Genomic DNA, 25,863 nt, shown 5'->3' with positions numbered 1-25,863 from the left:
TGGGTTGACATTTCTCACCTCTGAACGCTGCCTCTGTGTCCGGGGTGGTGCAGAGAAGCTGCAGAGGTAGGGAGGGCCTTGCTGGGCCACTTCAGGGTTGGGAATTCAAGCCCTGGAGAGCTGATGCCATCCAGAGAGGGGGATGGAGCAGAGTTCAGGTCTCCCAGCTCCCTGGATCTCACTTATCTCCAGATAAAGATCAGGAATGTGGCCCAGGGGAAGCTTTGTCACTCGTTTCTTTGGGGCATAGCCCCTGGAGTGTGGGACATGAGGATCAGCTCTTCCACCAGTGCAGGGAGATGGATGGGAAAAGGGAGCTGGGAGACGGCAGAATCCTGGAATTGTTCAGGTTGGAAAAGACCTCTGGAGATCACCCAGCCAGGGCCACCTGGAGCAGGTGACACAGGAGCACACCCAGGTGGGTGCTCTGGTGCTCCTGGCTGCTTTTCCCAGCAGTTTTTGATGGGAAAGCTTTGTTACCCCAACCTTTTTGGTAGAAAGGCTTTGTTATCCCAACCCTTTTGGTGGAAAGGCTTTGTTACCCCAACCCTTTTGGTGGAAAGGCTTTGTTATCCCAACCCTTTTGGTAGAAAGGCTTTGTTATCCCAACCCTTTTGGTGGAAAGGCTTTGTTATCCCAACCCTTTTGGTAGAAAGGCTCTGTTATCCCAACCCTTTTGGTGGAAGGTTTTTGTTATCCCAACCCTTTTGGTGGAAGGTTTTTGTTATCCCAACCCTTTTGGTGGAAACGCTCTGTTATCCCAATCCTTTTGGTAGAAAGGCTCTGTTAACCCAATTCCTTTTGGGTGGAAAGGCTTTGTTATCCAACCCTTTTGGTGGAAAGTTTTTGTTATCCCAACCTTTTGGTAGAAAGGCTCTGTTATCCCAACCCTTTTGGTAGAAAGTTTTTGCTATCCCAACCTTTTGGTAGAAAGGCTTTGTTATCCCAATCCTTTTGGTAGAAAGGCTCTGTTATCTCAACCCTTTTGGTAGAAAGGCTCTGTTATCCCAACCCTTTTGGTAGAAAGGCTCTGTTATCCCAACCCTTTCTCCCTTCTGCCAGGGGAAGGGAAGCAGAGGCTGCTGCAGCAGCCCGGCCTCAAATCGAGTTTTTGCCCGGCAGGGAGAGCCCCAGGCTGTGGCTCAGCGTCCCCATCCGGGCTGGTTTGGGAGGTGTTTCATGCCCCAACGATAAAACCCGGTTTCCGCCGTGCCCTTGTTGAGTCATGCCCTGTCCCTGAGCCTCATTCCTGCCTGGCCCTGGCTGTCCCCATCGGTCACGCAGCACAAGGACGCCGCTCCCGGCCCTCGGGGCGCTTCGGCTGCTCTTTGATTGTTTAATGGCCTCAGGTGCCCGGCAGCCGCAGGAGCCTCGGGTTTGGGGCATTTTTGGGGGGATGGGGTGCGGTTATCACCCATCCCTCGCTGTCACGGTCCCTTTGTGCCCTGCGGTGCTGGTGGCAGGAGCCGTGCCCGTGTTCTGCGGGCAGCTTGGCACGGAAGAACAAGGGCTGGCACGTAATTTAGGGTTGGCTAAAGATTAAGCTGTGGCCAGGTGCGAATGAGCACCTGCGGCCCCGGAGCGACATTCCAGAGGCACAGGGTCACAGGATGGGCGAGTTCCCGTGCCCGGCCACCTGCAGCCAGGGCTCCGTCATGGCCGAGCTCCGCCGGCTCTTCTCTGCCTGGAAAGAGTGTTCTAAAAATTGCCAGCCTTCCCCAGCTAAAGTAGGTGAAATATTTATAAACCCATCCTCTGGAGAAGAATCTTTTGCGTAAGCATCAACCGCTCCGGCTTTAAAACCCGCGCCCTGCCCCCGCCCCAAGGCGCCTTGTGCTGCTTTACCCAGCGAAGGGGCAACTTTAATTGCGTTTGTCTGGCACGGTGGCACCTTTTCAGGGCCACAGGGAGAGGAGAGAGAGAAAAAAAAAAAAAGAAAAAAAAAAAAAGGGGATTTCTGGATTTCCTGCTCCGTTGTGCTCTATTCCAACAACGGGTGTAGCCGGGGGCGGAGGGGGGGGAAGCAGAGGGGTCGCCCCATTTTGGGAGAGGATGATGCGACCCCCCGGGAGGGATGAGGAGGAGGAGGAGGAGGAGGATGGAGGAGGGGGAGGGAGGCAAAGCGCCGCTCTCAGCGCCCGAGGGATGCGCGGAGTCCGGCGGGGCGGCTCCGGGGGCGGCGGGCACGGAGAGAGGCCCCGCTCCGCCCGGCCCCGGAGGCGGAGCCAGCGCCCGGCGCGGCGGGATCGGGAGCAGCCACAGCCCGCAAAGGAGGAGCGGGGAGCGGGGCGGCGGCAGCGGGGCCGGAGCCGGAGCCCGGAGCTCGGAGCTCCAGCAGCGGGGCCGCCCCGCGCCGCCGCCAGCGCCACAGCGCAGGATGTGGTGGGACGAGCGGGTGTCGGCGCGGTTCCGGAGGAACCTGCAGCCCACCCTCACCTACTGGAGCGTCTTCTTCAGCTTCGGCCTCTGCATCGCCTTCCTGGGGCCCACGCTGCTGGACCTGCGCTGCCAGACCCAGAGCTCGCTCTCGCAGATCACCTGGGTGTTCTTCTCGCAGCAGTTCTGCCTCCTGCTCGGCAGCTGCCTCGGAGGGGTCTTCAAGAGGACGTAAGAGCCTGGAAAACTCAGCGCTCCTCCATGGGGGGCTCCCCGCGCACCCCCCTCCCTCAGCCCGTATCGCGGTGGGCAGCGCCGGCCGGGCTTGGGGGATGAGCCGGGTTTGGGGGATTGAGCCGGGTTTGGGGGATGAGCCGGGCTTGGGGGATGAGCCGGGCTTGGGGGATGAGCTGGGCTTGGGGGATGAGCCGGGCTTGGGGGCTGAGCCGGGTTTGGGGGATTGAGCCGGGCTTGGGGGATGAGCCGGGCTTGGGGGCTGAGCCGGGCTTGGGGAGCTGAGCGGGGTTTGGGGGATTGAGCCGGGCTTGGGGAGCTGAGCCGGGTGTGGGGCATTGAGCCGGGCTTGGGGGATTGAGACGGGTTTGCGGGGATGAGCCGGCTTTGGGGGATTGAGCCGGGTTTGGGAGCTGAGCCGGGCTTGGGGCATTGAGCCGGGCTTGGGGGATTGAGCCGGGTTTGCGGGGATGAGCCGGGTTTGGGGCATTGAGCCGGGCTTGGGGCATTGAGCCGGGTTTGGGGGCTGAGCCGGGCTTGGGGGCTGAGCCGAGCCGTGGATGCTGCGTGGGAAAACCATTCCCGAGTGGAAGCGGGCCCGGGGGGGTCGCGGAGGGTCCGCAGCCCTCGGGGCCCCCTCGGGGTGGGAATTCCTCCCCCCGCAGCCCCGCTCGGCTCCCGGTGCGGTTCCATCCCCAGAGAGGACGGAGCCGCCGCTCCCTGGAGCTCCGCTCAGCCCCAGCGTGAAGTTCCAGCCAGAACTTCCCGCGAGGGATTTGTTTTGCTGTTTTCTGGATTTTTTTTATTTTATTTTATTTTTTTTCCTCCTTATCCTTGGTTGTTTATCGCCCAACCAAGAATATTTTTGGAAGCGCGTTTTAATAACCTCGGCGTCGGAAATGGTGGCAGCGCCGCGTTTGGCAGGAGTTTGGGAGAACACGTGGAGGGATGCGAGTGGTCCTCGTGGGTGTCCTGATGGAGAGGGGGGGACACCGAGCCGGGGGGGACCTGGAGGGGCCCCAAAAGGGACTCAGAGCCAGCCTCGTGCCCAGGATGTGTTGCAAACAAATCACCCGGGCTGGCTCAGGGCTGAGGATTGCCAGGGAGGCGTTTGCTTTGGGGCTGGGTGACAGCTCCGGCATCAGCTGATTATTTACGTTGTCACCCATCCTGGGGCGGTGATGTAACGCGTGTGCGTGATCCACGCACCTGCACGGGAGAATTCCCCAGGAATCCTCGACAAAACCTCCTTAAAAACCGCTGGGTGTGAGATGTTGGTGGATTGAGGGGAGCCCCGGCTCCCGGAGCAGCTGCGAGCGGAGCTGTCCTGGTGCCCCCAGGGTGGAGGGGACAATTGGGGCATTGGGGACAGCACGTGGGGACCTCGCTGCGGCTCTGCCACAGCCCCGGCAGTGCTGGCTCAGCAGCAGAGCCTCTGCCAGCCCCCGGGGCTGCCTCGCATATGTTTGGAGGAGCAGGGAAGGAAAATGCACAATTCCTGCTGCCAGCTCCTTCCCAAAGCTCCACAGAACCCATCGGGGCTTTTGTGCTTGGGGATTCCCAAACTTTGAGCTCCACTGCTGTGTTTTGGGGGAAAAGAGTGTGTTTGGTGCTGGTTGGGGGAAGCAGGATGTGTTTGGGGTTTTGGAGAAGAAGGGATTTGTGGAGTCCCCACTGGGGACTGACAGCCCTGCCAGGCAGGCAGGAGGGAATATTTGGGATATTTGGAGCTTGTGAGTGTTGTGGGGAGGTTACTCAGAGCCTTGCAGCCTCCAAATGTGTGGGAATAAGAATGGTTCAGGCTCCAGGAGCTCCGGTACAATCCCTTCTTCAGGGATGGATGGACTGAGCCGCCCTGCCAAGGCTTTATAAATCAAATTACGCCGCCCTCAGGGCCTCGGGGCCGCCAGGGAGGAGCACTGGCCAGGTCATCTTTGCCAGCTGGGAGATGGAAAACTGCTGTGGAGCATCCCTGGATGCTGAGTGTGGTTCCTGGTGCCTCAGGGACGCAGATTTTGCTGCTTCCTTGGGGTTAAATGGGTCTGGGTGACCCCCGAGGGACAGCAGTGCCAGGCTCTGGGGCAGGAATGGGTGGTGGCACCTGAATCCAGGCTCTCCTGGGTTCTGCTGGGTGCTGCTCCCTGCTCCTGGAGCTCTGGCAGGAGGGATTTCAGCGCTGCTCTGTCCCTTCAGCACGACCCAGCTCCAGAATTCCAAGGAGATGCGAAGTTGGCACTGGTAGGGGGTGGAGGAACGATGCTGCTGCAGTCCTGGATTGCTGCTGATCCCTTCCCTGGGTTTTGGGGGTGCAGAGGCAGGGCTGGGGGAGCAGCCCCCTTGGAAATGGGGTCTGAGCTCTCCGGGGACACCCCTGGGGTTTGCTGGGAGGTGTGAGGAGCTCAGCGCCAGGAAATGCAGATTTTCCCAGGGTTTGCATCCCTGGGGATGGGGCTGGAGCCCTCCTGAGTCCCTGGGGGGGCTCCAGGAGCACAGAGAGCCCCCCAAAGGAGCCCTGAACCCCCCAAGGACTCTTCATGCCTGGAATCAGCTGGAAAAGATTCCCAGGAGCCCCTGAGGGGGAAGCAGGAGCAGCTCCAGTGATAGAGATGGGATGGGAGAGCTGGGAGCACCAGCCTGGGCTCAGACACACCAGGGGGAGGTGAAATTTTGGGGAAATCCTCACTCCTGGCACTGCCAGCTCCAGAGGGAGTTCTGTGCACCTACATTACATTTCCCTTCCCCATTTTGTTGCATTTCAGGCTTGAATTGTGAGCTTGAAGCTCACAGAAGCACCAGAGTGCCCCAGATTGGTGTTGGGATTTTTTTAAATTCAGAAACAGCATTTTTGTGTCCTGTTGAAAATTTGCTTTTGCTCCCAGAGTTTGTGGGGCAGCCTTGGGCTGATCCCAGTGGTGTGGGCAGAGACCAGGAGGGCACTGGGGGAACTGGGGCTGTGCTGGAGGCCTGGGCAGGCTCCTCTCACCCTGATCCACCCCATTCCTGCAGGGCTGAGGGGATGGGCTCAGACACACGAGAGGGAGGTGAAATTTTGGGGAAATCCTCACTCCTGGCACTGCCAGCTCCAGAGGGAGTTCTGTGCACCTGCATTTCATTTCCCTTCCCCATTTTGTTGCATTTCAGGCTTGAATTGTGAGCTTGAAGCTCACAGAAGCACCAGAGTGCCCCAGATTGGTGTTGGGATTTTTTTAAATTCAGAAACAGCATTTTTGTGTCTTGTTGGAAATTTGCTTTTTTGGGGCAGCCCTGGGCTGATCCCAGTGGTGTGGGCAGAGACCAGGAGGGCACTGGGGAAACTGGGGCTGTGCTGGAGGCCTGGGCAGGCTCCTCTCCCCCTGATCCACCCCATTCCTGCAGGGCTGAGGGGATGGGACCCTTTTCTTCCCCTGTGTGTGTCCCCTGCTCTGTCCCTGCCCCCAGATTCCCATCTCCTGGAGGTTTTGGAGCTCTCAGGACACTTCATTGTCACTGCCACCTTTAGTTGCTCAGAGAGCAGCACAGGATGAGCCCTTTGGGGACACAAACCCCCCCAAGGGTGGCTCTGCTTCCTGCAGGAGCCCAGGGGAGCTGGAGGCTGCAGTGAGATCATCCTCACCTCCTCCACATCCTCACCTTGTCCCCTCGGGGCTTTGGCTTTCTAATGATCGGTTTTGCAAGTCTGAGCTGGCCTGATTATCATCCTTCCTCTTGATCTGAGGGATTTGGAAAACGTTCCCTGAGGTGGGGAAAAAAAAACAAAACCAAAACCTGTGCTGGGAGCTGGAGAGATCCTGCTGCAACGGGAACACCGAGGTGGGGGCTCCTAAATCCCTGAGGGAGGGATTTGCTGGCTGGAGCTGCAGGATTGGCTCTGGAATTGCCCATCCTGATCCTACAGGGATCAGCCCAAACCTCTCCTGGGCAGCTGTGGCTTTGGGATGGAGGCAGGGCATGCTCTGGGTGCTCTGAAATGAAATTTGGGACATTGCAAGGCTCCTTTCACACCCTGCTGGAGGGGAGCCTGCCCTGGGCTGTGCCAGAGCTGGGCTGGGGACACACAGACCAGGCTGTGACACCAGAGCTGCTTTCCCAGCCCTTTGGAAGGGTTTGGCATCATCAGGACAGGCTGAATTCATGGGGTGCCTCATTTTGGGTGCTTCCCAAGGGTTTTGTGTCTCAGGAATTCATCCCTGGGTGCTGAGCTGAGCCCCCCAACCCCACCTGGGTGGGGGCACTGACAGCAGCAATCCCTTGGTCCCCCCTTGTGCCACCACCCTGGGCTGGTGGCATTTGCAGGGGGCACAATTGTGTCCTTAACCCATGGCTGGGGGCAGGGATTTTGACCCGGGGTGACATTTTTAATGCTCACTAAGGACATTAAACCCCCCCAGTCAGTGTTTCACTGGTGATGAAGCTGCTCCCCAGCCAGGCAGGGGGGTCCTGCAGAGTTTTCTTGGTGCTTTTCAGGGGGTGTGTGACTCTGCATCCCACTCTGCCCCATCACACAGCCCATGAAATGTAGGATAGTCCAAATCATGCACTAGGCCTCTCCACAAAAAAAAAACCCAAACATTTTGCAGTTTTGGGGATGCTCTGGGAGGTTTTCCCATCGCTCCCAGGCTCAGGTTCCCCAGCTCTGGTGCCTCTGCACCCTGGAGGGAGCAGCCTGAGCTCTCCAGGCTCGGAGCTGCTCCTCTCTCATTTGCCAGGCGCTTTTCCTGCCGTGACTGTGCACATCTCCCAGCTCCCTCCCTCCTTCCCTCCTTCCCTCCCCCAGAAATCCCACGGCTCTGCTGTCAGAGGACCATCAGTAGTCACAGCTTGGAAAATACTGTCTGCTCCTGCCCTGGGCTGGGCACTGGGAGGCTCTGGCACAGCCAGGAGGGGCAGGAGAGGGGCAGGAGGTGCCCCTGGCCCCAGCAGGAGCAGTGAGCAGGACATGGAGGGCCAGGTCACTGTGGGGCTGCAGATGTGACAGGGCCAGGGACAAGCGACATGGACAATTACAGAGCCAGGGTTGTGATGTGGCCCAGGGACAGTGACATGGCCAGGGACAGGCCCAGATCTGTGACAGGGCCAGGGCTGTGATATGACCTAGGACTGTGATATGGCCAGGGACAAGTGATATGGCCCAGGAACAGTGACAGGGCCAGGGCAGTAACAGGCCCAGATCTGTGATATGGCCCAGGGACAAATGACATGGCCAGGGGCAGTGACATAGCCAGGGCTGTGATATGGCCCAGGGACAGTGACAGGCCCAGATCCGTGACATGGCCTGAGACAGTAACAGGCCCAGGGACAGTGACATGGGCCAGGGACAGTGACATGGGCCAGGGACAGTGACATGGCCTGAGACAGTGACAGGCTCAGGGACAGTGACACGGCCCTGGGGGCAGTGACATGGCCATGGCCAGGCTGTCCTGGCAGGGCAGGAGGGTCTGGCTGGCAGCTGAGTCTCCTCCACCCTCCTCCTCCTCCTCCTCCTCCTCAGAGCCTTCTCCAGCCTGGCTGGGGCTGTGGGGCAAGGATGGGGGGGTTTCCTTGCTGGGCACTGCTCAGACCCACATCCCCAATTACTGCTAATTACCAACTGCCACCACCCCGGGCTGTGACAGGGACCTGCCGGTGCCACTCTGTCTGCTGTGCCACCCCAACCCCATCTCTCTGCTCATCCCAGTGCTCATTCTCTGCTCCTGCTTCCTTCCCTCCTTCCTTCCTGCCTTCCCTCTTGGCAGCCCCAGGGCCGTGCAGTGCCAGCCTGGGCACTGCTCGCTGCCAGAGCTGGGAGGGGACAGATCCCAGCCCTGAGAAGGGACAGATCCCATCCCTGGGAGGGGACAGATCCCATCCCTGGGAGGGGACAGATCCCATCCCTGAGAAGGGACAGATCCCATCCTTTGGAGGGGACAGATCCCATCCCTGAGAAGGGACAGATCCCATCCTTTGGAGGGGACAGATCCCATCCCTGAGAAGGGACAGATCCCATCCTTTGGAGGGGACAGATCCCATCCTTTGGAGGGGACAGATCCCATCCCTGAGAAGGGACAGATCCCATCCTTTGGAGGGGACAGATCCCAGCCCTGGGAGGGGACAGATCCCAGCCCTGCGAGGGGACAGATCCCGGCCCTGAGAAGGGACAGATCCCATCCCTGGGAGGGGACAGATCCCATCCTTTGGAGGGGACACCCCCTGTCCCTCGGGCTGCTCCCAGCAGCAGGGGTGGCCCTGCCAGACCAGGGCACACAGAGGGAGCTGCAGAGGCTCCCTGGGAGCAGGACAGCCCAAACAGGCAGCTCTGGCAGTGCCACCAGCCCTGCTGGGAGCCAGCCCTGGAGCTGCTCAAAGTCAGGATGTTTGTGGCCTTACCTGCCCAGCCCCACATCCCTTCCCGTGCCCCCATGGAAGGGACAGGCTGTTTTCCTGCCTGGAACAGGGGTTGGGAGGGGTGGTCACTCTTCTCCTCTGCCCCTCGGAGGCATCACCTATAGGAATGTGCCCCTGGCCTTTGTCCTCTTAAAAAGAAAGTTTCTCCTCAATTACATGAGAAGACATCTTATAGGACCTGGGGGACTTCATCTCAAACTTAAGGAGAGCCAACTGGACAGAAGCCAAAAATCCCACCTGAGCAATTTACTAGAAAAAGAAGAGAACAAAGAAACAAATTGCTTTTGTGAGGTGTTTTACCAGGAGCAAGAACTTCTTGCACCTGGCTGGGTTTTTCTCTATAAAGAGTTTTGTTATTTTGCCTTTTATTGAAACCTTTTTGTTTCCAACACTACCACAGAAGCCATCCTGCTGATTTTATGCCTCCTAAGGTAGCTGAGCTATCTTGGGTGTGAAATAGAGGAGAGGAGACCCCTATTTCAGGAGGAGGTGGCAGTGCCCAGGCTGGCTGCAGGGGTGGGTGACACTGGGCTGAGGTGTGGAGCATCTCCCTCCTCCCACCAGGAAATCTGGGGCTGCAGGAGCTGGAGCTCAATGAGATGGGGGGCAGCATGGCTGTTGGATTATATGGATTATATCTTTTTCTGACCCAGAAATGGGGTAATTGAGAGGTGTTTTAAAATCTTTTATTCCATTTTCAGTCTCATGAGAAGGGTGAGACAATACAGGTGTTACAATTCACACCATCACAATCAGAAGGTATCTCCTAATTACAAAACACTCGCTCTATCAGCTTTAACCACACCATGCTGTAAATGCCTTAAAGCCAAATTTTTAAATAAATTTTCCACCTGTGACTGCTGCTCTGCTGGTGGCCCTGATTCTGTCCTGCCTCTCTTGTCCCCAGGCTGGCCCAGTCCCTGCTGGCCCTGTTTGCCTCGTCCCTGGCCATCTCGCTGGTGTTTGCCATCATCCCCCTGTGCCACAACGTGGTGGTGCTGGCCGTGGTCATGGCCGTGGCCGGGCTGGCCATGGGCTGCATCGACACCATCTCCAACATGCAGCTGGTCAAGATCTACCAGAAGGACTCTGCCATCTTCCTGCAGGTGAGAGCGGGGTCCCAAACCCTCCTGGGCAGCTCTAGGATGGACTTTAGGTGGAAATTCTTCCCAGAAAGGGTCCTTGGGCATTGGGAGGGTGGCATCGCCATCCCTGGAGGTGTCTGAGGAAAACCTGGCTGTGGCACTGGGGTCCTCACCACCCTGGGCAGGTTTAGAGTGGAGTTTAAGAGGAATTTCTCCCCAGAAAGGGTCCTTGGGCATTGGGAGGGTGGCATCACCATCCCTTGGGGTGTCTGAAGAAAGCCTGGCTGTGGCACTGTGGGGCCAGGATGGAGTTTAGGAGGAATTTCTTCCCAGAAAGGGTGGTTGGGCATTGGGAAGGTGGCATCACCATTCCTGGAAAGCCTGGCTGTGGCACTGTGGTGCTCTCACCACCCCAGGCAGGTTTAGGATGAACTTTAGCAGGAATTTCTTCCCAGAAAGGGTCCTTGGGCATTGGGAAGGTGGCATCACCATTCCTGGAAAGCCTGGCTGTGGCATCGTGGTGCCCTCACTGCCCTGGGAGGTTTAGGATGGAGTTTAGGAAGAATTTCTTCCTAGAAGGGGTGGTTGGGCATTGGGAAGGTGGCATCACCATCCCTGGGGGTGTTGGTGGAAAGCCTGGCTGTGGCACCATGGTGCCCCCACCACCCTGGACAGGTTGAGGATGGAGTTTGGGAGGAATTTCTTCCCAAAATGGGTGGTTGGCATTGAGAGGGTGGCATCACCATCCCTGGGGGTGTTGGTGGAAAGCAGCACTCAGATCTGGTGACACAGTGGTGTCAGCTCACAGGTTGGGCTCCATCACCCCAAAAGTCTTTCCCAGCTGAATTAATTCTGTGATTCCGAGGAGGAGGAGCTGGGGGGGCTCTGCCACCCTCCTGCTCCAGCGTGTCACCTCCTGCAGGCCCTGCACTTCTTCGTGGGTTTCGGGGCCCTGCTGAGCCCCCTGATCGCCGACCCCTTCCTGTCGGACACCAACTGCATCCTGGCCAATGGCACGGCCAACGCCTCCAGCAACCTCCCGCACATCCGCAAGTCCCTGCTGCCGCACCACCCCGGCAACCTGTCCCACTACGACCTGCCCATGAAGGGCATGGTGGTGACACGCGTGTCCTACGCCTTCTGGATCATGGCCCTCATCAACGTGAGTGCTGCAGCTGGGGCGTCCAGCTGGGATCGTGCTGGGAGTACCCAATGGGATCATCCCCGCTCCAGGGATTTGGGGGGTTTGTAGTGTTTGGGGGGATCCAGCTGGGGTCATCCCTGGAGTATCCAGCTGGGGTCATCCCTGGATTATCCAATGGGATTGTCCCAGAATATCCAGCTGGAATCATCCCTGGAGTATCCAATGGGATTGTCCCAGAATATCCAGCTGGGATCATTTCTGGGGTACCCAATGGGATCATCCCAGAATATCCAGCTGGGATCATTCCTGGGGTACCCAATGGGATCATCCCTGGATTATCCAATGGGATCATCCTGAGAGTACCCAGCTGGGATTGTCCTGGGAGCACCCAGCTGGGATCATCCCTGGAGTATCCAATGGGATCATCCCTGGAGTATCCAGCTGGGATCATCCCAGAATATCCAGCTGGGATTGTCCTGGGAGTATCCAATGGGATCATCCCAGAATATCCAGCTGGGATCATCCTGGGAGTATCCAGTGGGATCATCCTGGGAGTTGGGATCATCCCAGAAGTGCCCAGCTGGGATCATCCCTGCTCCAGGGATTTGTGGGGTTTCTGGTGTTTGGGGGGGATCCAGCTGGGATCATCTCAGGACTGCCCAGCTGGGATTATCCCAGAATATCCAGCAGGGATCACCCCAGGAATATCCAACTGAGATCATCCCAGAATATCCAGTGGGATCATCCCAGGAGTGCCCTGTCACAGATATATTTTATGAGAAATCCTTTTGTTAGGAGCTGTTTCTCCAGAGAGTCTGAGACAGCCACACTTTGATTGGCCATTAATTAGAAACAACCCCATGAGACCAATCCCAGATGCACCTGTTGCATTGCACAGCAGCAGATAATTCTTGTTTACATTTCGTTTCTGAGGCTTCTCAGGAGAAAAACATCCTGGCAAAAGGATTTTTTATAAAATGTGTCTGTGACAGTTCCCAGCTGGGATCACCCCTGGAGTACCCAGCTGGGATCATCCCAGAATATCCAGCTGGGATTGTCCCTGCTCTGGGGATTTGTGGGGTTTCTGGTGTTTGAGGGGTCCTGGAATGGGGTGAGACTCAGGGAAAGGGACATTTGTTGCCAAATCGTGTTTTCATCATGGCTCTTCCCCGCTGGGATTGATTCTGGGGTTTGTCTGAGCTCTCTGGGAGCAGTTGGTGCCTCCAGCACCTCCCAGGCACGAGCTGGACCAGCAAACTCTGCTCACATCCAGAGTTTTTCCTTCATGCTCAGCTGGGGATGGCCTGGCAGGAGGGGATTTGGAAACATTCCCAGGAAAGTGCCCATCAGTACCTGGATGCTGGGACAGAAGTGATCAGGACCTCTCCCTGGTTATTCTTTTCCCTGGAGGTCCCAGCAGGTGTAAAAGTCCTTCCTCTGAGGGGGACAGGAGGGATCTGGTGTCCCTTTTGCCCATCCTAGGAGCAGTAAAATGGGTGATCCTGCCTGGCAGCTCTTCCCCTCTGGAATTCAGCTCTCAGAGCTTGAGGATGTGCACATTCCCCTTCTCCTGTCCCTGGTTTGCCACCCCTCCACCAGCACCAGGCAAGGGGAGCTGCACCTCCTTTCCTTGGGCTCTCTCCATTTATTTGCACCTCCTTTCCTTGGGCTCTCTCCATTTATTTGCACCTCCTTTCCTTGGGCTCTCTCCATTTATTAAATTATTAAAACCCCCATTTTCCCCCATCCAGGGGTTTCCAGGCCCTCCCAGCTCCCTGTGGGAGGAGCTTGGGCAGGTGCTGAGTTGAGTTTCTGGGTAGAATTACCCAAAAAAAGGCCCAGCCCGGGAGGAGGGGCAGCTTTAATTACCTCCAGCTCTGTCTGTGCCACGGGAAATGTGATTTTAATTACTCCAGAGCCAGCGGATCCCGAGCAAACCCGTTTAGTTTGGAAGCAGAGTTTCACACCTGCTTTGAACCCGATGATGGGTCTGAATTGGGAATTTCCAGAGCCCTCTCTGTCCCCAGCAGGGACCTGAGGGGATTTTTGGGGTAGGATGGCACCAGGGGCTGTGGGTTTGTGCATCAGGACACGCTGGAGTGCTGCATGCACCAGTGGGTGGGTGGAATACAGAATTCCCAGGATTCCCACACTCTGTGCAGGAACACCAGGAACGTGGAAAGGAGGCTGGGAGACTGGGAGGTTTTGGGATAAGGGTTAAATAACAAACACCCAGTGGGGAGTTGAGTGTGCTCAGCTCCTGAGCCAAGCTGTGATTGCCTTTCCCAAATCCTCACGGAGGGAACTGATTTTTATTTTATTTTTATTTTATTTTTATTTTATTTTATTTTATTTTATTTTGTTATGTTATTTTATGTTATTTTATGTTATTTTATTTTATTATGTTATGTTATTTTATGTTATTTTATGTTATTTTATGTTATTTTATTTTATTATGTTATTTTATGTTATTTTATGTTGTTATTTTAATGTTATTTTAATGTTATTTTATGTTATTTTACTACCCCAACCTGCTGGAGATGCTGGGAGCAGCTCAGCTCCAAGGTGCTGACCCTTCTCAAGGTGGAAACAGCAGAGGAAGATGATGGGAAGGGGTTTTTAAACCTCCAGGGATGTGGATGCAAAGAGTTAAGAACAGAAATGGAAACCAGGAGCAGCAGCTTGGTTATAAAATGGCCAAATCCCACATTTCCAGCCCGGTTTTTGTGTGGATTCTGACAAGGCACGAGCTGAAATGATTCATTTTGAGCTCTTGCTTTTGTTTAGAGTGGAAATGTCTCAATCTGACTCTGGCACGAGTGCTCAGTGCAGAGCTGACAGCAGAGCTGTGCCGATGTTTTTGAAGCAAAATGGGTTTGCTTTGGGAAAATGAAGCAGCTCAGCATAATCAAAACAAAGCGCTTGGATCACTCCCAGCCAAAATCTTTCGCTCAACGAGAAAAATTTTTTGCCTTTTCATCCAGATTTTGGAACCAAACCCCCATATTTTAGAGTTCAGTTCTCCCACAGAACGGAAATTTCATCACCCAGCCCGTTGGAAGGGGCTGGAAATCAGGGAAATGTTCCGTGGAGAGGGAGGTGTTTGTCAGGAAGGTGCTTTCCCAGGGGAGGTGTGGGACACTCCATTGTGCTCTGAAGGAGCCTGGGACACAATGGCAGGGAAGGATCCCGGATTCCTGGGGGGAATAGCCAGAAATAGCAGCAGGAGGGAGCTGGAATATCCCCACGCTGAGCTGGGGGATGCAGCAGCTTGTGGGGTTTTTGGGGATGGAGAAAAGCTGCCAGGTGAGGGAGGGAGCAGCTCTGGGAATTTGGGAAGTGCTGGGAATTGGGGGTTCTGGTGAGGGAGAGAACAGCTCTGGGAATTTGGGAATTCAGGGCTCTGCTTGGCCAGGTGAGGGAGGGAACAGCTCTGGGAATTTGGGAGGTTTTGGGTGCAGGGAATTGGGAATTCTGCTTGGCCAGGTGAGACAGAGAACAGCTCTGGGAATTTGGGAATTCAGGGCTCTGCTTGGCCAGGTGAGGGAGGGAGCAGCTCTTGGAATTTGGGAAGTGCTGGGTGCTGGGAATTGGGAATTCTGCTTGGCCAGGTGAGGGAGAGAACAGCTCTGGGAATTTGGAGGGAGGGAAGGAGGGAGCTGGAATATCCCCACACTGAGCTGGGGGATGCAGCAGCTTGTGGGGTTTTTGGGGATGGAGAAAAGCTGCCAGGTGAGGGAGGGAGCAGCTCTGGGAATTTGGGAAGTGCTGGGTGCAGGGAATTGGGGGCTCTGCTTGGCCCTTGGCTCCTGGTGGGGAATGCTCTGGTGTCCCTTTTTCCCTTTGGAAAAGAAAATATTCCTGCCAAAAAAACCCCAAAAAACACAAAAAGCAGCAAAAAATATTCTGGGAAGGAATTCTGGGAGAAAATGGCACCAAAATCTGGTTGTCCAGGAGGGATGGTCAGGGATGGGATGAGATGGTCACAGCCATGGGTGGGACCTCCTAAAAATGTCCCGGCCTGGTTAAAGCAAAAAGGACCTGCTGGATTTAAAGGTGAGGGTGTGGAGAGCAGGGAAAAAGCCAGAGTGGGACTGGGAATTGGGGAATCCCAAATTGGGGGCAATGGATACACCCAGAGTGGGACTGGGAATTGGAGGATCCCAAACTGGGGGCAATGGATACACCCAGAGTGGGACTGGGAAATCCCAAATTGGGGGCAATGGATACACCCAGAGTGGGATTGGGAACTGGGGAATCCCAAACTGGGGCCAGGGATAAACCCAGAGTGGGACTGGGAATTGGGGATCCCAAACTGGGGGCAATGGATACACCCAGAGTGGGACTGGGAATTGGGGAATCCCAAACTTGGGACTGGGATACACCCAAAATGGGACTGGGAATTGGGGAATCCCAAACTGGGGGCAATGGATACACCCAGAGTGGGACTGGGAAATCCCAAATTGGGGGCAATGGGTACACCCAGAGTGGGATTGGGAACTGGGGAATCCCAAACTGGGGCCAGGGATAAACCCAGAGTGGGACTGGGAATTGGGGATCCCAAACTGGGGGCAATGGATACACCCAGAGTGGGACTGGGAATTGGGGAATCCCAAACTTGGGACTGGGATACACCCAAAATGGGACTGGGAATTGGGGAATCCCAAACTGGGGGCAATGGATACACCCAGAGTGGGACTGGGAAATCCCAAATTGGGGGCAATGGGTACACCCAGAGTGGGACTGGGAATTGGGGAATCCCAAACTGGGGCCTTGTCCTCGAGGCTGGGAGTGCCCAGGGCTGTTATCTGCACAGCCAGGCCCTCTGAGGGGAGGGAATATTTTTGCTAAATCTGCAATTCAGAAGAATGAAATCTGGTCCTGACCTCCGGAAGGATCAGAACTATCAAGCAAATGCGTTTTTCTTCCATGGGACCGAACTCACTGTTCCTATTCCCATTGTTCCCAGAACAATGCAGGCCTCATAAATGAATTCAGGCTCGAGGGGCGGGGTGGGAGGCAGGGTGGGGGGAATTCTCCATACATTTAAATCATGCCACGAGCCAACAAAAGGCAGGAAATTTGGAGCTGGAGCTCACACTTGCTCCCAGACATGTAGAAAACAAGGGAATGAGCTGTCACTTAGGATTTCCTGGCTTTCTCCCCCAGTTGGTTGCAGTGTAAACACCGCTGGGCTGTGCTGGGAGGAGACGGGAGAGCTTCGCTCGCTCCCCTCTGTTTCCTCACCAAAAAGAAAAGAGGAAAAAAAAAAGAAAAGGAAAAAAAGAAAAGGAAAAAAAAGAAAAGAAAAGGAAAAAAAAAGAGCCATTCCCTGTGGAATTGGAGGCACCAGGGAGTCGTGGCTGTGGGCTGGGATGGGCTCATCCCTTGGGATTGCCGTGCCAGGGGGTCCTGCTGCCCCATGGCTGTGGGGTGGGACTGTGGGAATTGGGATGGGACCATGGAGTGCTGGAGCACCCCTGGATGCACAGAGGACCTCAGAGCTGTGCCTGGAGCCTCCCTGCTCCGCTCAGGCTGTGCCAAGGGGCTGCTGGAGGGCACTGGGCTGTCCCTGTTGGCCTGGGAACCACGGGCTCCTCTCTCAGGAGGTGCTGAGCAACCCCTGCTAATGGCTGGGGATGGGGCTGGGAGCAGCTCCCTCTTCCCTCGGGCAGAATTCCAACTGCTCTGCTCCCACAGGCTCTGGGCTTCCACTCTTTGGGCAGCAGCAGCCCAGTTTGCACCCCAGAAGGTTTGGGGTTTGTAGGGCCGGCACTTTGGGAGGTTTGTCTGGGGTGCCTGTGCCCATTTCCAGGTGAATGCTGGAGCCTGGGACTGGCTGGGGATGCCCCAGTGGATCAGGAGACTTTTCTCCTCTTTTCCCTTCTCTCCTATCCCACCCAGCCCCAGCATCTCCCATCCCCAGCTCTCCTTGCTCTGAAATTCCCTGCAGGCACCTCCCCTGCGGAATCTGAGCCCAGCACCTCAAAACGCTGCTGCTGGGGCAGCTGGGCTGTGGTTTTTGGGGTGGTTTTTGGGGTGGTTTTGGGACGTTCAGGTGCTCACCCCTCCTCTGTCCCCTCCCCAGCTGCCCGTGCCCATCGCTGTGTTCTTCCTGCTCTACAAGGAGCGGATGGTGCCCTGCTTCAATGGCAGCAGCCACCCACTGCTGTCAGCTGATGAGCTGGCCCTGGAGACACGGCCTGGCGACAAGGACGAGCTCTCCACCGCTGCCCAGAGACCCCACACAGCTGCAGGTGAGCTGGAGCTGCCTCTCTTAGGGATTTTGGGGAGGAAAAGCCATATTTGAGTGGCTGGGTGTAATGGGAGATCCAGCGCTGCTGCCTGTTGCAAAGTGTGCGCAGGGATCTCCTCCAGGAATACCCAAACAATCCATTTGGTGTCCAATTGCCCTCAAATTAGATGGAATCTTGAACAGAGGTTGGTGTCCCAATCCCAGTGAGGCCTCCAAGCTGTGTTTCTCCATTCCATGTTTCTCTGAGCCACCCTAAAGCCAACTCTGGGCCCCCCAACCCTTTAGGGACACGTGGCAGTTGTGCCCCTTCATTCCCTCCTGGTTTTGGGTCACATTTCTTACTGATTATTCAGTTTAAAAGTGGTCATTGTGCTGCAGATGCTGATTTTTATAGGAAAGGAATAAGAAATAACCAATTTCCCCTCCCTTGTTTGAGGGGAAAAGTGAAATCCAGCAATAGTTTGCTCTTGACCTCATGGCTGCACCCTGCCTTGGGGACAATGGTGACATTGTTCTCTCCTAGCCAGCAGAGACGTGTCACAGTCAATTCTTTGGGTAAACAGTGAATCTCAGAAGTAAATATGGCTTAGGACTTTGGGAAGTGTTCCGTGTTATTCCTGGAGATACGGCTTTGGCCCTGGGCAATGAAAGGGAATTTCAGGGAATTCTTCAAGGTGAGGAGATATGGGAAGGCTCAGGGGCGATGCCAAGCTCTGTGTGTGTCCCCCTTTCCCAAAGGTGCCTTGTTGGGTGCAATGTCCCTTACCCAAGGATCGGGGGCTCTCCTGGGCAGGGCTCCCCTGGGGAGCTCCAGGGATTCGGGGTTGTGAGTGCCACGGTTGTGTTTGCATTGCCTGTGAGAGCAGGGCCAGAAGGGGGGAGCCCCAAAATGGGACAAGGAGCAGGAGCGGCTGCAGTAAGAGAAGTGGCAGCAGAGCCAGGATTTTGGGGTGTGGAGAGCCCAGGATTTTGGGGTGTGGAGAGCTGGGATCCCAGGGTATGGAGAGCCCAGGACTTTGGGGTTTGGACAAAGAGCCCAGGATTTTGGGGTGTGGAGAGCCAGGATTTTGGGGTGTGGAGAGCCAGGATTTTGGGGTGTGGAGAGCTGGGAACCCAGGGTATGGAGAGCCCAGGATTTTGGGGTTTGGAGAGCCCAGGATTTTGGGGTTTGGAGAGCCCAGGATTTTGGGGTGTGGAGAGCCCAGGATCCATGGCAGTGAGAAGAGCCAGGATTTTGGGGTTTGGAGAGCCCAGGATTTTGGGGTGTGGAGAGCTGGGATCCCAGGGTATGGAGAGCCCAGGACTTTGGGGTTTGGACAAAGAGCCCAGGATTTTGGGGTGTGGAGAGCCCAGGATCCATGGCGGTGAGAAGAGCCAGGATTTTGGGGTGTGGAGAAGCAGGATTTTGGCATATGGAGAGCCCAGGATTTTGGGGTATGGAAAGCTGGGATTTTGGGGTGTGGAGAGCTCAGGATTTTGGGGTGTGGAAAGCCAGGATTTTGGGGTGAGAAAAGCCAGGATTTTGGGGTGAGAAAAGCCAGGATTTTGAGGTGTGGAGAGCCCAGATTTTGGGGTGTGGGGAGCAGTTACCCCAGAGAACCAGGATCCCAGGCTGGGGAGATCCAGGATCCCAGGCTGTGGGCACACCCCACTCCCATTCCCATTTCCTTCTGGAAGCTTAGAGGAAGGTGAAGGTGAGGTGGAGCCCCCCGAGCTCAGCTGTGCCCCACATTCAGGGTCCAGGCTGGGTCTGTCCTGCAGCTGTCCCACAAAGCAAACCCCACTGAGGGCTGGCAGCCACCCAGCCCCAGGGGGACGTTCTGGTCAGGTTTGCTCTGCATCATTGTTCTCCAGCAGGTCACGAGGATTTGTTCAGCTGCTGCCAAAGCAAGAACTTCCGAGGGGTTTCCTTCACCTATTTTGCCGTGCACATCACCGGGGCTCTGGTTCTCTTCATGACTGATGGGATCGTGGTGAGTGCAGTTGCCCAAATCTCTGGATTTTTTTCCTCCCAAAGCCCTGTGAAACCCTCAGGGGCTCCTCAGTGGGGAGAGGGGTTGGACAGGAATGGGAATTTCCCAAGCTCTCCATCTCCAAGGATAAGCAACCCTGAGCTCTAAATGTGATGTTTGGAGAGGGTGGAACTCCAAGAGGGCAGGGCAGCCCCTTGGGGAGGGAGGATCTCTGTGTTTTCCCTGGAATTTTGCCCTTTTAGGACACACTAAACCCCACATCCTGCTGCTGGTGGATCTGCAAACCCTCCCACCATGCACAGGCTCTCCAGTGAGGGACAGAGGAGCCTGAAGTCCCTGTCACAGGGATGTGACAGGGAGGCTTTTCCTGCAGGGAGAGTACTCGGGCTTCGTGTACAGCTACGCCGTGGAGGAGCCGCTGGCCGTGGTGCACAAGGTGGCTGGGTACCTGCCCAGCCTCTTCTGGGGCTTCATCACCCTGGGCAGGCTCATCTCCATCCCCGTGTCCTACAGGATGAAGCCAGCCACCATGGTCTTCATCAACGTGGTAAGGATGGGGTTCATTCCCTTTGGTGGGTTTGGGGCTGCAGCTCCTCTCACACCTGGGGGGTTTGCACAGGTAGGGTGGGCAAGGTGCCCTCTGGGTAGCCATGATTTAAAATTTGATTGCCCAACTTTCCTGAGTCTGCTCCTCAGCTGGGAAAGCAGCAGGGAGAGCTGGCACTGAAAAATTGCCCATTTTATTGACCTTACCCAGTGACTCCTTCATCCGTGGGGAAATGAATTCCTGGGGTGGCCATGGCCAAGGGCAGGTAGGTCACACTGTAAATTCTCTGCTGAGGTGCAGCAGCTGGCAGAGCTTGCTGAAGTCAATAAAGCACCTTGGGAAAGGGGCAGGAATCCTTGTGGGATGTGTGAGGAAGATCTGTGTGAGGACATGGCAGAAAACAGGGAGGGGATGATCCTAATCCCACTTGTTACAGAGAGAAAAAGCATGAGCAGGGAGTTAACTGCCAATTTATTTGAACCAGAAGTGATTTTGGTGGCTGTATTCTGATAATAAAACACATTACAGTGTGTTATAGTACCCATCTGACAGGGTGGGGGGAAGATTTTGGGATGTTCTGAGTAAGGATCCTCCCGGCTGCCACTGACCCTGTGCAGTGCTGGGAGCTGCTGTAGGACCCAGCAGCTCCTGGAGTCATTGCAGCATCGTCCTAACAAATTCCAGCTCGAATTTGGCTTCTTCGGGATCCAAATTTCTGCTGAGCTGGAATATCAGAGCTCCCTCTGCTGACTCTGCTCTGGATCACTCGGGCTTTGCCCAGAGTTTTTGGTTATTTCCCCTACAAGCCAGAAGTGAGGGAAAGTTAATTTAAATGCAGTTGCCTTTTTGGCTTTAATGATGTGGCTGCTTTCTGAGCAGTTATTTAGAGTTAATTCTGTAATTATGGGGAGTGACTTCAGTCTTACTCAGCAGAATAAAGAATTATTGGTGATTAAGACATGTAAATACTGTGGAAGGTACTATTGCATTTAAAAGTATATGTTGCAGATAAAGCCTTAAATGTCTATGTAATGAAATTAAGACTTAATTACCAAGTTATGTAATGAAAATTAGCAAATTCAAAGCCAGATGGGTTTTCTTTGGCCATTCAGTTTCTCAAACACTGATTTTTATTTTTTTTTTACAGCATATATCCTCTTCCAGACTATTTCCCCTTAAAAACAAACATATTTCCTCTTCCAGAATATTTCCTATTTAAAACCAAACCCTAGACCCTGTTGCACTCAGCATTTTTCTGACTGATTTTTGTGCGTGCTGCTCACAGGTCGGGGTCCTCATCACTTTCCTGCTGCTCCTGATTTTCTCCTCCAGCGTGGTTTTCCTGTTTGTGGGCACAGCATCCCTGGGGCTGTTCCTCAGCAGCACCTTCCCCAGCATGCTGGCCTACACCGAGGACATCCTGCAGTACAAAGGTCAGCTGCCATTTCACCACGTGCATTTTTAGACCCCCATCCCCTTCTTTCAGCTCCTTCCCTCCTCCCTCAGGAGGCCCGGAAGTTCAGGTTTGTTTTTAAAGGCAGATTTGTTGCAGGGAAATGTCCAATTCTCTGTTTTGCTGATGAATAAAGACCCCAGGCAGGGATCCAGCCTTGGTTTCGGGTTTGGGGAGCTCAGGGAGGGGCAGGAACGCTGCTTTGGAGGGAGATGGTTCTGAAAACATCACCAGATCACCTGAGCTGGTTCTGAAAACATCACCAGATCACCTGAGCTGGTTCTGAAAACTTCACCAAATTACCTGAGCTGGTTCTGAAAACATCACCAGATCACCTGAGCTGGTTCTGAAAACCTCACCAAATTACCTGAGCTGGTTCTGAAAACCTCACCAAATTACCTGAGCTGGTTCTGAAAACATCACCAAATTACCTGAGCTGGAAAGCCCAGAGCTGTGGTGGTGTTCACAGGGGTCCCAGGATGAGAATCTTGACTCCATGTTTCAGAAGGCTGATTCATTATTTTATGATATCAATTATATTAAAAGTAAATGATATATTAAAACTATACTAAAAGAATAGGAGAAAGGATTTCATCAGAAGGCTTGAAAGGAAAGGAATGATAATAAAAGCTCGTGACTCTCAGAGTCCAAGACAGCTGGACTGTGATTGGCCATTAATTAAAAACAACCCCATGAGACCAATCCCAGATGCACCTGTTGCATTCCACAGCAGCAGGTAATTATTGTCTACATTTCGTTTCTGAGGCCTCTCAGCTTCTCAGGAGAAAAACCCTGGCAAAGGGATTTCTCAGAAAATATCACAGAGCCTGGCCAGCTCCCCCAGGAGCTCCCTGCCAGCCTCTGTCTCGAGGGCAGTGAGACAGAAACACAAAAACCTTCCCAGCACATCAGAGGCACCATCAGCTCTGCCAGCACAGACAGGTGACAGGAGATTGATTTTTTTTTTTACTTCAACTTTCACCTTTCTGCACTACTGCAGGTCTGCTGAGGTATTTTCAGCATTAAGTGGGAATACACATTGAGTGGTTTTGATTTTTGTGTGGTGAGATCCACAGGAAAGCTTTAAGGGAGCACAGGGTGGCCCTGCTGGCTGTGTCACTCTGCTGTCACCACCTCTGTTTCCTCACAGGTTGTGCCACCACAGTGCTGGTGACTGGAGCTGGCATTGGAGAGATGGTGCTGCAGCTGCTGGTGGGCTCGGTGAGTAGCCAGGAGCTGCCAAAACCCAAAATAACTTTGGAATTTACAAGTCAAACCCTCAGTTCTGCTCCTGGGCACTGCCTGAGCAAAGCCCTCCCTGATGATCCACGAGGGATCTGAGCGATGTCTGATCCCTTTTTGTATTTCCCATCCCACTGCAGATTATCCATGATCGGGGCAGCTACAGTTTCCTGGTCTGTGGGATGATCTTTGGATGCTTGGCCTTCACCTTCTACGCCCTGCTGGTGTTTTTCCACAGGATGTACCCCAAGCCCTGCCCAGGTAAGGGAACCCCAGCCCCGAGCCCAGCTTTGGGATGGGAGTGAGAGCAGCACAAGCCTCACTCCAGAGATTCCAGCAAAATGCAAGGAAATGTTTATTTTCCTGCTGCTTCCTCTCCCCTCTTCCTGCTTTGTCTTGCCCACAAAGCCTTGGCAGGCACAGCTCAGGGTTTGCTTTCTTTTCTGCTGGAGAAGCAAGGGAAAAAAGCAGGAATCACAGACAGCACTAGCTTCCCTGTTTGGCTGAAATCCAGGGAATAAGCAGGGCTGCCATCCAAGGGCAGCTGTCAGGCTCTGGGAAAAGCCTCACAGATAAAGGATTTTTGGGTTATCACTTCAGGCTGGAGCTGCTGGTTGTTTTTATACGAAAGGAGCAGAGTGGGACTGGCAAAAACCCCGTCCAAGTGTGGCTTGGGCTGTGCTGGGCATTGCTGGACCCCCAGTTTGAGGGGCTGGGAAAAGAATGGAGATTTGGAGAGAGTCCTGAGGGAGCTGGGAAGGGTTTGGAGAAACCTGGAAAGGGTTTGGAGAATCCTGAGGGATCTGGGAAGGGTCTGGAGGAGCTGAGGGAGCTGGGAAGGGTTTGGAGAAATCCTCAGGGAGCTGGGAAAGGTTTGGAGAGGCCTGAGGGAACCAGGGAAGGGTCTGGAGAAATCCTAAGGGAGCAGGGAAGGGTTTGGAGAAACCTGAGGGAGCTGGAAAAGGGAATGGAGAAATCCTGAGGGAGTTGGGGAAGGGTTTGGAGAGTCCTGAGGGAGCTGGGAAGGGTCTGGAGAAATCTGGAAAGAGTTTGGAGAATCCTGAGGGAACCCGGAAAGGGTTTGGAGAGTCCTGAGGGAGCTGGAAAAGGGAATGGAGAAATCCTGAGGGAGCTGGGCAGGGTTTGGAGAGTCCTGAGGGAGCTGGGCAGGGGCTCAGCCTGGAGCAAAGGAGGCTCAGGGGGAATTTCTGGCTCTGTCCCTGCCAGGAGGGGACAGCCGGGGGGATTTGGGATCTTGTCCCAGGGAACAGGGACAGGAGGAGTGGGAACGGCCTCAGGCTGGGCTGGGGAGGCTCAGGTTGGACATCAGCAGGAATTTCCTCATGGGAAGGGCTGGAAGGGGCTGCCCAGGGGGGTTTGGAGCGCCCATCCCTGGAGGTGCCCAGGGAAGGCCTGGGCGTGGTGGGGTGATGAAATAACAACATTCCTGAGGGAAAAACCTCACACCCATCCCCTTTAATCTCAATCAAAGCGTCCATTGAGGTGAAATACCGATTTAATCTTTGGCAGAGCTGGACGAGGCCTCCCCGGAGAAAGCAGCAGTGCCTGAGGACACGGGGCAGTACCAGCGCTGAGCGAGGGCCCGGCCCGGCACAAGCAATAAACCCAGCCCCAATTAAACATTACTCCCAAGGGTGATTTCACATTTAATGAACTGAATCATGCAAGTTCTCTGCAATCAAAAGCACAGTAGGTGGGGTAAGGCAGAATCGAAGAAATCAAGCCCAAAATGTCGAGCTGAGCACGGGGGTTGTGCCAAAAATCCTGCCAGCCTGATCCTGGGACTAAAGGCAGGGACATTTGCACAGCAGTTCCTCCTGCAAATGAAGTTTTTTTTTTCTCTCCTGCAAATGAAGTTTTTTTCTCCTCCAAATGAAGTTTTTTTCTCCTCCAAATGAAGTTTTTTTCTCCTGCAAATGAAGTTTTTTTTTTTCTCCTGCAAATCAACTTTTTTTTTGCCTGCTCAGGACAGAGGGTGAAAAGGAAAAGTTGCTCTTTGCTCCTCATCCAAGACTGAATGTCTCCCAGCTTGAATAGATTTTATTTCTGGCCTGTGGTGCGCAGGAACCCCTCGAATTTGCAGCACAATCCTGGGTTTTTATTTGTTTTTGTGACTAATTCTGTGTCACCTCCCTTGATCCTCCAAAGGGGGATCCAGCCCCCCAGGTGCACACACAGGCAGCAGGGCCTGTCTCTATTTGCACACTTAATTCCTGTATATTCCACACTCTAAACAGTGTCTTACTCAGCATGCTCAGGCCTCTTCAATGATTTTAAGTAATCATTTGCTTTTTTTAAATTTTTTTCTTTTTTGGGAGGGATTTCTTTGTTTTTTTTAAGTCAAGAATGAGCTGTGCTGGTTCCTTTTGCTTTAAGTCACTCCTCAAGCTGCTCCAGCTGCGGTGTCTTATTTTAATGTTGGTTTTATCTCCAACTTCCAAGCCAAGCTCCAAGAGAGAAGGGATTTATTTTTAATTTTTTTTTAATTTTATTTTTGGGAGCCAGGCTCCAGCTGCTTCTCACCTGTGCAATCTCCTCATCCAGGTGCCTTGTGTAAGGTACTCCCACAGCCCCAGCATGGCCTGTCCCAGCCACCAGGAAAGGACTGGAATTTTGGGGAATGTCAAACTCCTCCTGCCAGGAGTGGCTGTGGATGCAACTCCTTGCTTGAACTGCTGTATGTGATGTACATATGTACGTGTGTATATAAAGCAGTGTTTAATTAAAGGTGATTGATTGCTAATTGCTCGCTGGCTGGACTCACTCCAACACCTCCAGTTCTCAGGGTTTAAACTCATAAATGTAAAATCTAACAGGTTTTTTTTAAAAAAAAATTAAATTAGTTTTGGGAGTTGAAGAGTTGTGGAATGGTTTGGGTTGGGAGGGACCTTAAATCCCATTTTCCCTTAAATCCCATAGAGCCTGAATGCTCTGGGGTTGAACAGAACTGGAATCTCTGCTAGGGTTGGAATCAAATCCCAGAAGGGTTTAGGATGGCAGGATCCTAAAACCCTTCTCATTCCAAGGCCAGGGACCCTTCCACTGTCCCAGCTTTCTCCAGCCTGGCCTTGGACACTTCCAGGCTTGGGGCAGCCACGGATTCTCTGGGAAATTCCCATTTTTCCCAGCAGCAGCTCTTCCTTGCCATAAA

General features: G+C 54.3%; 1 protein-coding gene across 1 annotated transcript; it reads left to right on the top strand.

Moving 5' to 3' along the window:
• The first annotated feature begins 2,205 nt into the window (after positions 1-2,205).
• MFSD4A (major facilitator superfamily domain containing 4A) lies at positions 2,206-25,455 on the top strand. The gene is made up of 10 exons (XM_071450440.1): positions 2,206-2,607; positions 9,899-10,097; positions 10,999-11,238; positions 17,309-17,477; positions 19,334-19,449; positions 19,823-19,996; positions 21,282-21,429; positions 22,600-22,670; positions 22,832-22,952; positions 24,222-25,455. Exons 1-10 carry the CDS (start codon positions 2,378-2,380, stop codon positions 24,284-24,286), a joined length of 1,533 nt encoding a protein of 510 aa, XP_071306541.1. The 5' UTR covers positions 2,206-2,377; the 3' UTR covers positions 24,287-25,455.
• Positions 25,456-25,863: the final 408 nt, after the last annotated feature.

The sequence above is a fragment of the Agelaius tricolor genome, unplaced genomic scaffold, assembly GCF_023055355.1.
Source record: "Agelaius tricolor isolate 1412-34295 unplaced genomic scaffold, bAgeTri1.0.p SCAF_30, whole genome shotgun sequence".
Classification (NCBI taxonomy): Eukaryota; Metazoa; Chordata; class Aves; order Passeriformes; family Icteridae; genus Agelaius; species Agelaius tricolor.
The sequence above is the reverse complement of the archived record's forward strand: the minus strand, read 5'-3'. Positions and strand labels throughout refer to the sequence as shown.

Excerpts from the sequence above, each read along its gene's own strand:
- MFSD4A (XM_071450440.1), top strand. The coding sequence starts at position 2,378 with ATGTGGTGGGACGAGCGGGTGTCGGCGCGGTTCCGGAGGAACCTGCAG. Across the intron at positions 11,239-17,308 it reads GGATCATGGCCCTCATCAAC|CTGCCCGTGCCCATCGCTGT; the intron begins GTGAGTGCTGCA and ends TCCCCTCCCCAG. Across the intron at positions 17,478-19,333 it reads GAGACCCCACACAGCTGCAG|GTCACGAGGATTTGTTCAGC; the intron begins GTGAGCTGGAGC and ends GTTCTCCAGCAG.